Below are 14392 nucleotides of genomic sequence, written 5' to 3' on the forward strand. Positions count from 1 at the left end.
GAACCCCCAAAAATGTCAAAAAAAAAAATTCAAAAAGGAACCCCACCCCCACCCCATACTACTATAAGATGTTTTTGTGAGAACCACTGTACCTACTTAAAGTCTTAACAAATGCTGTCTCACTGGCAAACTTAAGACAGGCCTGTACATGTGCCTTCTTGAGCAGGGGACCTTCCGGGCACTGCAAGATTTCCATCCATTACGGCATAGTGCGTTACCAAAGGTGTTCTTGGCGATTGTAGTCCCAACTGCTTTCAGATCATTAACAAGCTCCTCCCATTAAGTTTTGGGCTGATCCCTCACCTTTCTCATGATCATCCTCACTCCATGAGGCAAGATCTTGCATTGAGCTCCAGACCAATTGACTGACTGGATGTTCATTTTGTATTTCCTCCATTTCTGAATAATCATACCAACAGTTGTTACCTTCTCACCAAACTTCTTGCCGATACTCTTGCAGCCTATCCCAGCCTTGTGCAAGTCTGCAATCTTGTCCCTGACTTCCTTTAACAGCTTTCTGGTCTTGCCCATGGTCGTGGAGAAACTGGAATGGAATAAATTGATTCTGTGGACAGATGTGTTTTATACACACAACGAGATGAGATCAGGTGTATCTGCGATTGATTGAATGACTGTAACCTGTGTGCCACATCTGTGGGAGCAGGAATTCTGGCTGTGTTGTAGGGGATCAAATACTTATTTCACTCAATGACATGGTAATCAATTTATAACCTTTATGTAATGTGTTTTTCTAGTTTTTTGGTTGATATTCTGTCTCTCTCCATTAAAATGAAACTACTATAAAAATTAGAGACTTCTTTTTTTCAGCAAGGGATCAAATAATTATTTCCCCCACTGTAGCTGCTGGTCAGTCTTTGTTTTGGATTAGACACAGTTGTTACCAGTGCACATGGGAGTAGAACACTACATCTACTGTTGCTTGCAGCAAAGCAATCATCTAAGACAAGGTATTTTAAAAAATGAGCTTTTGGGTATTTACAGTCTTTCAAAAGACTCTATTTTTGTATTAACAACAGAAAAAAATTATGTTTAAACCTTCACTCTTGATCGACAACTTCTTACCCCGCAGCTCTGACACTACTGCCCTACATTCGGAGATGGGCAGACCAAGCTGGAAATGACATTACTTACTGTAGTCATTTGACAAGACCAGACAGCACTTAAAAGGATAATCTGCTCTGTCATCAAGTTCTGTAAAGGCTATATAAAGATTTTTTAAGTGGTATAGAAGGAGGATACCACCATATCCCACAGTGTGGAGTTGCTGGTTAATTTGGCCACTTTTGCTATAGTGCCACTCTAGGCAGTCACCTAGTTCACTTATACAAAGCCACCGATCCTGGTCCTGACATTATACATACAACAGAAGTTAAATAATAAGAGATTTTTTGCTTATTATACCATTTAATATTGTCATGCACTGTTGACTAATAAGTGTGTTATTTATTGTTCTTAGTTTATAGTCAAATTTTCAGCACTGTAAATTTAGGATGTGGGGACCACAAATCATGATCAATCTTTAACACTGAATTTCTTCTACTGTAAAATGTGTGCTTTATGTGAAAGTATGACATGTAACTAATACAACAAATTCATAGTATAGGTGTTAAATATTTAAATTATCAAAAAAGCTTTCATAAGTCACACTTCTCTGGCTATCCTCTCCACATATTTCAACATTTCCGTATGTACTTTAAAAGATATGAACATGAAACAACTCTCAGCATGTGCTTCTGCTGAATACTGTGTGAAAATTGTAACTCAGGACCCAACAGAACAATAACATTTAAAACTAAAAGACACTTAGTTACTACAAGATGATGAGTGACAAAACCAATATGGAACAAGGCAGTGGTAGCCTGACGTTCAGGATTTCTGTGCGTTTCAGGGACCTAGGAAGGTGGCCACCCGCATATTCTGCATATTCCAAAACACTACATACAGCACGTCGCTGAAAGACTATACTTAATTTGAAAACCAACAAAAACCAACCAAAATAGCAAAACCCAATAATTCCACCAATCAGTTCTCTCAAATCAGTTTAAACCGCACATGACCCTCAGTCTACCAAACATTTTACTGAAACGAACAGATCACGCGGGGATGTCATCTCTCCTCTCCTCTAACACCAACCCCCCCACCCCGAAGGCCTAAAAAACTAGAAGCTCAATGTGAACCAAACTTTGACACATTGAAAATGTGCGCTAGAATGCTCCTGCCGGTTAGCGTAGGGTATAATGCCCACCGTCTCAGTACAAAAGGCCTAAAAGTCCCGGCTTGCGCCCCATCCTAAACAGCGGATAGCAAGCTTTATTTCTCGCTGATTTCTCCTCTGGAGACTGACTTTAGCTAAAGACTGCTATCTGGGTATCTATCCACGCTTTAATTACTCACCCATCGTTATCTAACTTGGCGTCCAGTATGATCTTTAAGGGCAATACAAACGAATTCTTCTCTGAACTTAGCTCCTTCCAGAACTTGCGGTGTTCAACTAATATGTCGGAACCGACGGCAGCCTGCGATAGCCAAAACAGCTCTGTGCGCGTTTTAGTCCGCCACCTGGCTTAAAGGGCTAGAGACACTACGAACTCACACCTGACTGATCCCTGTAGTGCTTCTGAACCCATTTGAATCGTGCTCATTTCAGTATGTCGTTGTATGTTTACAATACTTGATTCAGTTTAATTCAGTGTATTTGTAAAGGCGCACTTTCAATTACAAACCCTCGGCACTTGTAAAAAAAAAAAAAAAAAAAAAAAAAAACTAAAAAGACTGTGGCTGTTGAATGGGTTTTTGACAACAGTAAGCTAGCTACTTCTACGAATATCGAGTTAAAGTGTTGTGATTTTATTAAGTGAAAATGTGTGCCATTTTGTGCAAATGTTGACCAAAACGAGAATATCCAAAGATAGTCGAAGAAACCTGAACTTGCAATTCGCTGCGACGTACTGTACTATGGATTGCTAAGAATTCCCTGGTGGCTACGGTCCTTTTAACTACACGTAACGTATGTTACAGTCGTGCGTGAATTTTTTTTTAAAGTCAATGTGCTTTCTCTTCTTAGTTAACATATTTAGTAAAATGCTGCATCCGCGTACATTTGTGAAAGAGAAAAAGTAATGTTAATGAAAGTTATTATTATTATTATTGTTCCATCCATTTTCTAACCCGCTGAATCCGAACACAGGGTCACGGGGGTCTGCTGGAGCCAATCCCAGCAAGCAATCCCGGGCACGGTGCCAACCCACCGCAGGACACACACAAACACCAAGCACACACTAGGGCCAATTTAGAATCGCCAATCCACCTAACCTGCATGTCTTTGGACGGAAACCGGAGCAAACCCACGCAGACACGGGGAGAACATGCAAACTCCACGCAGGGTGGACCTGGGAAGCGAACCCGGGTCTCCTAACTGCGAGGCAGCAGCGCTACCACTGTGCCACTGTGCCACCGTGCCGCCCCTATCGATGTTCCTTTTTATATAAAAATTTTCTTTTCCACACGATGGCAGCATAACCCGATTCCAGGATTACCAGAGGCTAGCAAAACCCGTTCTCCAGTTCTAGCAGTCAGGGCCGGCTGTACTATTTTCGCGAACTAGGATATCGCGCAGGACGTCAAAATTTAGAGGACGTCAATTTTTTAAGTAAAGGCTATTAATTACGAACACTCGAACTTAATACAGCTGTCGACATGGATGTAATTTTCGTCTACAGCATCGGGTGCAAGGGAGAAAGATATAACGGACGGGGCTGCAGCCCATCACACAGTTAACACACATTAGGTCTAATTTAGCATCGCCAACTCGCCTAACCTGCATGAGTTTTGACTGGGGGAGGAAATCGTGGCACTAGCTAGAGCGTGAGTAGAGGTACCACCCCTCTTTCCTTGTTGCTAGACCTTGATAGCAGCATTACCACTGTGCTGTCCCCACTTCTAAAATTCCAATTCAAGTTTACATTACGTTACCTAAGATCCGTTGTAAACTGAGCTTTCTTTGACATAACCTATTAAGATGAAATCCTTTAAAAAGTATATATTTCAATTCTAGCTGTGTTAAATTTCGTAAGACAACAGGCGTCAGTATAGTGTCGTCGGTTGTTTTATAAGTATTATGTAACTAAATATCTTTCTATATGCTTTTTTGTGCTCCAATTGGAAAAACAAAAGAAATGCAACAAATAGCAATTTCAAATGTTGTAAGTCGCCTTGGAAAAAGGCACCAATCAAGTAATCTCTCTATTATAAAAAAAATTTTGGATGGAGATGAGACATGATTTTCTCAGAGAGACACTTACACGTCCTGCGAGACAATACGAGGTACACATTCATAGCAGGTTAGAGATAGTGGAAGTATAAAAATTCGAAAGTCTCAAAAACAGGATAGTAAAGATCGCATTAGTGCAAATAAACGGAAATTATTAGTCGGTGAAATAACGGAACAGCGAAATGAAATCGAATATATTGTTCGGATTTAAACTTTAAGTCGGAGACTTGTATCTCATCTAATTCGTGTTGCCAGCGAGAATTAAATGATTCCAAAAACGTAGGCTCGGTATGAAATCATGTGAGACAGAGACTTTTCTCAATAGATTCTTTAAAGTCAAGCCCTACTTACAATCATTTTCAAACAAGACCACAGTCATCTAACCTCAGTCGTGTGAATGCTTTTGGCAGACACACTTCCTGCGCTCTCAGCTCTTAAAAATTTTATCAGGACAATAATTTTATACGTTCTAGATGACACGTCAACGACTAAGTGAAGAAGAAAGAGCATGGACAAACATTTGAAAAAGTCGTTTTATTTATTAGAAAGAAACGATATTCACTCGCAGGCAGTTATGTGTTACGTTGTCACGATGTAAGTCCAAATACAAAATCAAAATTCAATGCAATCTTGAAGAAAAGTTAATTCCAAATATAGTTTTTACTAAAGTTTTAAAGTAAAAGTGAAAATAAGGCATATGTAACAATTCCCACGAAAATAACAATCTCTTTAAATTGTGTATCTGGTTAACCAAACCGGGGGGGTGGGCAAGCGAAGCGAGCACGGGGCGGAGCCCCCTAGTAATAATTATATTATTAGGTCACTGGAGCTGCTTACTTTTACATACTATATACTGTACAATTGTCCATGAGTAAGCATTAGGGAATCCATTCCCGGGAATGAAACTGCTGGAATTCCCGGGTAAGCGGGAACGGCCAAGCTCGCATATATAGCATGTAAAAGTGAAAAAATCGATCAAGAAATAACAGAGTTATAGTTGAAAATAATTAAGGTGGCACCATTGCTGCAGCTTGCACTTCATCAGACAACAGCTTTGAACAGCAACTTGAAATTGCAATGCATCAGTCTGTTGCATCCGCATTATCTGTGCCAAGAAACTTGCCATCACAGAATGATGACAAGAAACTGGATGCATCAGTAAAAGCTGAAATGGCGGTGTTTCAGAGCAAGCACGGGCGTTGTTTAGAACAAGTGTATCAGTATCTGATGACTGTGCTGCCTACTTCAGTGCAGGCAGAGCGTGCTTTCTTAGCTGCTGGCGTAATCTGCACAAAGGTGCGCTCTCGCCTGGACGGCCGCACGCTGGACACGTTGTGCTTTCTACGCTCTTATTACTGCAACTAACTAGATACATGTACTTATATGACAGCATGAACTGCTTGTAGGTAAGGTTAGTCTTTTATTGGTGATAGATAGATAGATAGATAGATAGATAGATAGATAGATAGATAGATAGATAGATAGATAGATAGATAGATAGATAGATAGATAGATAGATACTTTATTAATCCCAAGAGGAAATTCACATACTCCCGCAGCAGCATACTGATAAAGAACAATAAAGAGTGATAACAATGCCGATAACAATGCAGGTATACAGACAGACAATAACTTTGTATAATTTTAACGATTACCCCACCCCACTCCCCGTGGAATTGAAGAGTCGCACAGTGTGGGGGAGGAACAATCTTCCCAGTCTGTCAGTGGAGCAGGACATTGACAGCAGTCTGTCGCTGAAGCTGCTCATATGTCTGGAGATGACACTGTTTAGTGGATGCAGTGGATTCTCTATGATTGACAGGAGCCTGCTGAGTGCCCGTCGCTCAATATATTATATAATTACTAGTCATTTAGCCCGTTACAATAACAGGCGCTAGAACAGTAGTGCATAAACATTAATAGGAACAGTCTATATTAAATGGCATTCATTTTGTTTGTTGGTCGTATTTTTCTTTGTCTTTCTGCCTTTCTTTTGTTGATGTTTACTTGCTGAGCTGATCGTTCTTCGTGGGCTGCAGCCGTGTATTGTGTGTCTTTAATCTTCTGTGACAGTAATACTGTCTTGTACGTCTGCTGGCTTGTATGTCCGTAATATACCTTTAATTTTCTCTGGTAGTAATACAGGCATGCGTGTCGGTAATATGCCTTTAATTTTCTCTGACAGTAATACTGGCTTGTATGTGGCTGTAATATGCGTCACTGTATTGTGTACCTTTAATTTCCTCTTGTAGTAATACTGGTTTGTATTTCCGTAAAACGCCTGTAATTTTCTCTGACAGTAATATTGCATGTCGCACCATGTCCCGCGCATGCGTACTTCACCAGAAGACACACACGGACACCTGGACGCACACAGGGATTTTATTAAAGAGGATATAATGTCAACATATTGCAGTAGTTTTATTAAAAATAAGTGTCGGTTGTTCTAAAACCGTTCTCATGTGAGATGTCCGTGCACTGTGTCATCCCTGGGAGCCCAGGATTCCCAGGAATGACATGTGGGATTCCCGAATTCCCGGGAATGGATAAACCCATTCTGGGAATGGATTCCCTAGTAAGCATCCCTGTGTTAGATCAATTCCTGCTTTTTCTGCTTTTCCTAGTGACTTGGCTTTTGATGATGGACTTTGCTAACACAATTTTACAGGAAAGTGTATTCTTTTTAATTGAAATGGGTAATCAGTAGGAATAATATGACATTCCAGTACATATTGTATTGAAGGTACTTCTCAGTGGCAGTCTTCACAATCACACATTGATGAATCAGGAAGTTGGACCCAACTGTAGATGTTCAGTCAAAGACAAAGAGACACAAGAAGTCTTCCAGGATGGCCTAGTTTATTTATTTACTACCTTTTCCACACTATATGAAACTAGAAAAGGAATCTCTTTCACCTTTACATGCATATTACATTGTATGTGTGTGGTTTTCTCTGAAAGACAGGAAATTAACCTTTATAAATCATCATGCACAAAAATGAAATAGTACTAAACTAACAGCATTACCAACAGCATTAATGTAAATGACAGCAATAGCTCAATATTGAACTGTAGTATTTTTACTTGGAAGAAATCCATCCATCCATTTTCCAACCCGCTGAATCCGAACACAGGGTCACGGGGGTCTGCTGGAGCCAATCCCAGCCAACACAGGGCAGGAACCAATCCTGGGCAGGGTGCCAACCCACTGCAGGACACACACAAACACACCCACTAGGGCCAATTTAGAATCGCCAATCTAACTAACCTGCATGTCTTTGGACTGTGGGAGGAAACCCACGCAGACACAGGGAGAACATGCAAACTCCACGCAGGCAGGACCCGGGAAGCGAACCCAGGTCCCCAGGTCTCCCAACTGCGAGGCAGCAGCGCTACCCACTGCGCCACCGTGCCACCCTTGGAAGAAATGGTACCTTTAAATATGTAAGTACAAGATTTAAAATATTAATACATGGAATTGGAACTTTACAATTGACTTTACATTGACTTAGCTAAATGCAATGAAATTCAAGTCCAAATGAAATAATAACATTAGTGTGCCCTTTTTTAAAAGAATCAGGCCTTCTTAACATATTGTGACAGATTTAGGGTCCCTTTGACCCCTTGAAACCTCAGACCAGACGTCAGACACAAGGTAAAAGTCCAAATATTGAATTTATTAATAATAATAAATGTGCACAAAGCACCACCACTCCACAATACTCCAATATAAATTGATAATCACAATTAAACAATCAATCCTCCACTCCCAGACGCTTAGCCACCCTGCCTCCCAACTCAGCTCGTCCGTCTGGGATTTCCCAGAGTCCTTTATAGTCCATGACCCAGAAGTGTTTCTGTCCCTCAGTCCATGTGACTTCTATCACTTCTGGGTCAGGTAGAAACTTCTGCTTTTCTTCATCAGCCCGGAAGCACTTTATTTCTTCCAACCATGTGACTGGGATTTACTTCCGGACTGTATGGGAAAATAAACATCTCTGTGTCTCCCTGCAGCGTCCCCTGGCAACCCCGACGTTATCCAGCAGGGCTGTGTATTAAAACTCCATAGTCTATGATGCCCTGCTGGAATTCGGGGCATCTCCACGTTGCAAGGAGGGCTCCATCTAGCAGCCTGGGGGTATTGGCCGGGATGAATGGCCGGCCATATCCCACAATATATTATTATTATTACTATTTGTTTACTTCTTTATGACATTAACTCAAATACAATACACTGAAAACATGTTTACAGAGGGATGTTTAGTTTCTCTAATTTAAGGTTATGTAACTTAAAATAATCATGTTAGTTTGTATTTCATTGGTTTTTCTAGTCCCTCCTCGAACCGCCACCTTATTGTGGTGGAGGGGTTTGCGTGTCCCAATGATTCCAAGAGCTCTGTTGTCCGGGGCTATATGCACCTGGTAGGGCCACCCAAGGCAAACTGGTCCTAGGTGAGGGATGAGACAAAGTGCGGTTCAACAAAACTTCCATGATGAATAAAAAATTTGAACAGCGTTTTCCCTCGCCCGAACATGTGTCACCGGGGCCCCCCTCTGGAGCCAGGCCTGGAGGTGGGGCTCGATGGCGAGCGCCTGGTGGTCGGGCTTACACCCATGGGGCTCGGCCGGGCACAGCCCAAAGAGGCAACGTGGGTCCCCCTTCCCATGGGCTCACCACCTATGGGAGGGGTCAAGGAGGTCGGGTGCAGTGTGAGTTGGGTGGTGGCCGAAGGCGGGGACCTTGGCGGTCCGATCCTCGGCTACAGAAGCTGGCTCTTGGGACGTGGAATGTCACCTCTCTGAAGGGGAAGGAGCCTGAGCTAGTGCGCGAGGTTGAGAGGTTCCGGCTAGATATAGTCGGGCTCACCTTGATGCACAGCTTGGACTCTGGAAACAATCTCCTTGAGAGGGGCTGGACTCTCTACCACTCTAAAGTTGCCCCCGGTGAGAGGCGCAGAGCGGGTGTGGGCATACTTATTGCCCTCCGATTTGGAGCCTGTACATTGGGGTTTACCCCGGTGGACGAGAGGGCAGCCTCCCTCCGCCTTTGGGTGGAGGGATGGGTCCTAACTGCTGTTTGTGCGTATGCACCGAATGGCAGTTTGGAGTACCCACCCTTTTTGGAGTCCCTGGAGGGGGTGCTAGAGGGCATACCTTCTGGGGACTCCCTTGTACTGCTGGGAGACTTCAATGCTCACGTGGGCAATGACAGTGAGACCTGGAAGGGCGTGATTGGGAGGAATGGCCCCCCCGATCTGAACCTGAGTGGTGTTTTGTTATTGGACTTCTGTGCTCGTCACGGATTGTCCATAACGAACACCATGTTCAAGCATAGGGGTGTTCATATGTGCACTTGGCACCAGGACACCCTAGGCCTCAGTTCGATGATCGACTTATCGTGTCGTGTCATCGGACTTGCGGCCACATTTCTTGGACAATCGGGTGAAGAGAGGGGTGAAGCTGTCAACTGATCACCACCTGGTGGTGAGTTGGCTCCGATGGTGGGGGAGGATGCCGGTCATCCATCCTGGTAGGCTCAAACGTGTTGTGAGGGTCTGCTGAGAACGTCTGGCAGAGCCCCCTGTCAGAAGTAGCTTCAACTCCCACCTCTGGCAGAACTTCGACTACGTCCCGAGGGAGGTGGGGGACATTGAGTCCAAATGGGCCATGTTCCGTGACTCTATTGTTGAGGCGGCTGACCGGAGCTGTGGCCGTAAGGTAGTCGGTACCTGTTGTGGCGGTAATCCCCGAACCCGTTGGTGGACACCGGCGGTAAGGGATGCTGTCAAGCTGAAGAAGGAGTCCTACTGGTCCCTTTTGTCGTGTGGGACTCTGGAGGCAGCTGATAGGTACCGGCAGGCCAAGCGGAATGCGGCTTCGGTGGTTGCTGAGGCAAAATCTCGGGCAAGGGAGGAGTTTGGGGAGGCCATGGAGAACGACTTTCGGATGGCTTCAAGGAGATTCTGGTCCACCATCTGGCGTTTCAGGAGGGGGAAGCAGTGCAGTGTCAACACTGTGTATGGTGGGGATGGTGCGCTGCTGACCTCGACTCGGGACGTTGTGGGTCGGTGGGGGGAGTACTTCGAAGACCTCCTCAATCCCATTAACATGCCTTCCAATGAGGAAGCAGAGGCTGGGGACTTGGAGGTGGGCTCCCCCATCTCTGGGGCTGAGGTCACCGAGGTGGTCAAAAAACTCCTTGGTGGCAGGGCCCCGGGGGTGGATGAGATACTCCCGGAGTTCCTCAAGGCTCTGGATGTTGTAGGGCTGTCTTGGTTGACACGTCTCTGCAACATCGCATGGACATCAGGGATAGTGCCTCTGGATTGGCAGACCGGGGTGATGGTCCCCCTCTTTAAGAAGGGGGACTGGAGGGTGTGTTCCAACTACAGAGGGATCACACTCCTCAGCCTCCCTGGAAAAGTCTATTCGGGGGTTCTGGAGAGGAGGGTCCATCGGATAGTCGAACCTCGGATTCAGGAGGAACAGTGTGGTTTTCGTCCTGGTCGCGAAACAGTGGACCAGCTCTACACCCCTAGCAGGGTCCTAGAGGGTGCATGGGAGTTCGCCCAACCAGTTTACATGTGTTTTGTGGACTTGGAAAAGGCGTTCGACCGTGTCCCTCGGGGAATCCTCTGGGGGGTGCTCCGAGAGTATGGGGTACCGGACACCCTGATAAGAGCTGTTTGGTCCCTGTACAATCGGTGTCAGAGCTTGGTCCGCATTGCCGGCAGTAAGTCGAACCTATTTCCAGTTAGAGTTGGACTCCGCCAGGGCTGCCCTTTGTCACCGATTCTGTTCATAACTTTTATGGACAGAATTTCTAGGCGCAGCCAGGGTGTTGAGGGGGTCCAGCTTGGTGGACTCAGGATTGGGTCACTGTTTTTTGCAGATGATGTTGTCCTGTTTGCTTCATCAGGCCGTGATCTTCAGCTCTCTCTGGATCGGTTCACAGCTGAGTGTGAAGCAGCTGGGAAGGGAATCAGCACCTCCAAATCCGAGACCATAGTCCTCAGCCGGAAAAGGGTGGAGTGCCCTCTCAGGATTGGGAGCGAGATCCTGCCCCAAGTGGAGGAGTTCAAGTATCTCGGGGTCTTGTTCACGAGTGAGGGAAGAATGGAGCGTGAGATCGACAGGCGGATCGGTGCGGCGTCCGCAGTGATGCAGGCTCTGCATCTGTCTGTTGTGGTGAAAAAGGAGCTGAGCCGTAAGGCAAAGCTCTCAATTTACCAGTCGATCTATGTTCCTACCCTCACCTATGGTCATGAGCTATGGGTAGTGACTGAAAGAACGAGATCGCGAATACAAGTGGCTGAAATAAGTTTTCTCCGCAGGGTGTCTGGGCTCTCCCTTAAATATAGGGTGAGAAGCTCAGTCATCCGGGAGGGGCTCAGAGTAGAGCCGCTGCTCCTCCACATTGAGAGGAGTCAGATGAGGTGGCTCGGGTATCTGATCAGGATGCCTCCTGGACGCCTCCCTGGTAAAGTGTTCCGGGCACATCCAACCAGGAGGAGGCCCCGGGGAAGACCCAGGACACGCTGGGAATGCCTCGGGATTCTCCCGGAAGAGCTAGAAGAAGTGGCCGGGGAGAGGGAAGTCTGGGCATCTCTGCTCAAGCTGCTGCCCCCACGAACCAACCTCGGATAAGCGGAAGAGGATGGATGGATGGATGGATGGATGGATGGTTTTTCTAGTTACATTTACAAAAATCCCTCAGATGTCATTTTAAAACAAAATAATTGATTTTGAAACAAAGCCATTAAATTGTTTTCTTTTAACAGAAGTGTAATCAGCTTCAGAGACTGTTGTAATTACTCGCTCAATTTATATTAATCTTAAAAACGTAATATTTCAATTGTCCCAAAACAAAGTTGACTTAAGTTGATCTAACTTAAATTTAACCTGTTTTATGTACATGACTATCCTATTTTGCATGAAGAATGATGTTCTGCATAAAGCCCGACTCCTCTTGTTGAATTGTTGTCCAAAGGATCCCTATCTTTGTACAGTTATAAAGAAAATTAAAGACTTTTCGTAAATTGATTTTTTCTTCTGAATGCCGTCAGTTTTGTGTGGTAATGGTAGTTGATTTATGATTCTTTTTTTTATTTGATACACTGGCAAACTTGTTACACACCCTACTTCACAAAAGCTTCTTTCTCTTTGTTTCCAATACAACATAGTAACCAACTTTATGAAACTACAAAAAGAGCAATCAAGCAAAATAAAATGATTTAGCAAATTGGCAGGAAAGACTTTTGCCAACCATTATAAATCCAGCCCAAACTTGTGGAGTGCAATGTGGAAGAATAGATGGAAATTTGGCTCTGGTAAGAAGTGTCATTGAATGAATAGAAAACAGAAATATGAATTGAGTTTAAATCCAAAATATATGTGTATATATATATATATGTATGTTTGGTCCAGTCTTTTGGAGGGATGATAGTCTTTGGTTAAGAGATGAAAAGGGGAAAATGTTCCTTAACAAGACTGTTCCTTAAAAAAACTGTTTTTGTTGTATGGTGTAATGGAATTGTTGTAAATTGTATTTGTAATGTGTAAATAAAACATATTTTTACAAAAAACGTGTGTTATGATAGGAATTATAATTCATTTGTGAGTGAAAGCATAAAAGGTTTGAGCTTTGAATAAGTAAAAGTTGCTTTGTGCATTGTATTTTGTACTGTGCAAATAAAATTGACTTTTATAAAAAAAACTTACTCTTTATAGTCTATATAGATATATCATAAACGAGTATTTGAGTATTTATTGTATCCCATTGATTATAAGGTTACTTTTATAAAATTTTTTAGTATTACTGAAGTATTCTATGTGTGAATTAACTAACTTCATTATTTAAAATAGAAAACCTTAAGTACATTTAATAAACACTACATTCTTTAAATAGAATTTGCTTAATTTATTTAGGTAGAAAAATGTGACATAAAAAACTTAATTAAATCCTGAAATTAATTTTTTCGAGTGAGCTGTAATTAGTTAACTAATTGTTGGAATTACTCAAAATAGTTGAGCCTATACTACAAAAAAACAACTGGAAAATAAAGAATAATTATAAAATTTGTGAATTAACATGAAAAATTTTGTTTAACTTATTACTTTAAAAAATATTAATTTCAAAAAGTCTTTTTGTTTCAGTGTTGTTCTTACCATGTTTTGGTCAGTTGCATGTAGTTCCCGTTTAAAGTCCACAGTAAATGAAACTGCAAAGCAGAGCTTGAAGTAGATATAGTGCCAGTTCCCTATGTGTTATACTCAGAGAACATAGAATAATGTTGCTTATGTAACACACACAAAATCAGTTATGAAATGGTCATCGAATGCCAGGTTATACTATGGTTAAGATTAGGGTTGGGAGAGGGTTATCTGACCAGCTGACTGAGAGGGTGTTTTGTGACTGATGTTGCTGGCATCACTTAACTGACCTCATAGGTACTGTGGGTTGCAGTTAAAGTCTGTTGACACAAACCCTGAGATTTATCCTTACTAGGCATGAGGCAATACTCTTAATTTACATATATTACATAATGCTATACAGTTTTCACAGTCCTGTGCATTTTTTCAGCAATGGACAAAAAATACATATTTTACTTTTGGAAAAAATATAAAACAATAAAAAAAGATTAGCTTTAAAACAAAAAGCACAATAGTCATTGTAAACAATTCAAATGTCTAATCCCGGTTCTCTAAACACTTTAGTTGGTTTCAAACTCCACCCAGCAAGTAAAAGGCAAAGTTTTTAAAGACATTGTTGTGACAGAAAACTTAAATAGATTCTAGTAATTACCAAAATAATTACAAAATGGCATAAGCAGAATATATACATTGTGATATGCATATGCACCATCCTGTCATAAACACTGGGGCAAAAATTATATGATATATGTGGATAATAATCTAGCAAAAATAAGAAAAATAATAATCCTAAATCTGACATAGCATAGGAAATACAGACTTGACAAAGTAAAATATAATTTACATAGTTACAGTTTATAGTTCTACAAAGTTATATACATTATATCTATACTAATAAAAGGCAAAGCCCTCACTCACTGACTCACTCATCACTAATTCTCCAACTTC

The 14392-nt window shown here is 42.5% G+C and overlaps 1 protein-coding gene across 1 annotated transcript in view; it reads right to left on the reverse strand.

Annotated features, from left to right (window-relative positions):
- Positions 1 to 2557, reverse strand: part of LOC114665256 (importin subunit alpha-7-like) — a 106187-nt gene extending 103630 nt beyond the window's left edge. Inside the window, exon 1 of the mRNA XM_028819721.2 lies at positions 2416 to 2557. Within this exon, the coding sequence (XP_028675554.2) occupies positions 2416 to 2419 (4 nt within the window). The 5' untranslated portion in view covers positions 2420 to 2557. The remainder of the gene's footprint in view (positions 1 to 2415) is intronic.
- Between the last annotated feature and the right edge of the window lie 11835 nt (positions 2558 to 14392).

Source organism: Erpetoichthys calabaricus, chromosome 14, assembly GCF_900747795.2.
Source record: "Erpetoichthys calabaricus chromosome 14, fErpCal1.3, whole genome shotgun sequence".
Taxonomy (NCBI): domain Eukaryota; kingdom Metazoa; phylum Chordata; class Cladistia; order Polypteriformes; family Polypteridae; genus Erpetoichthys; species Erpetoichthys calabaricus.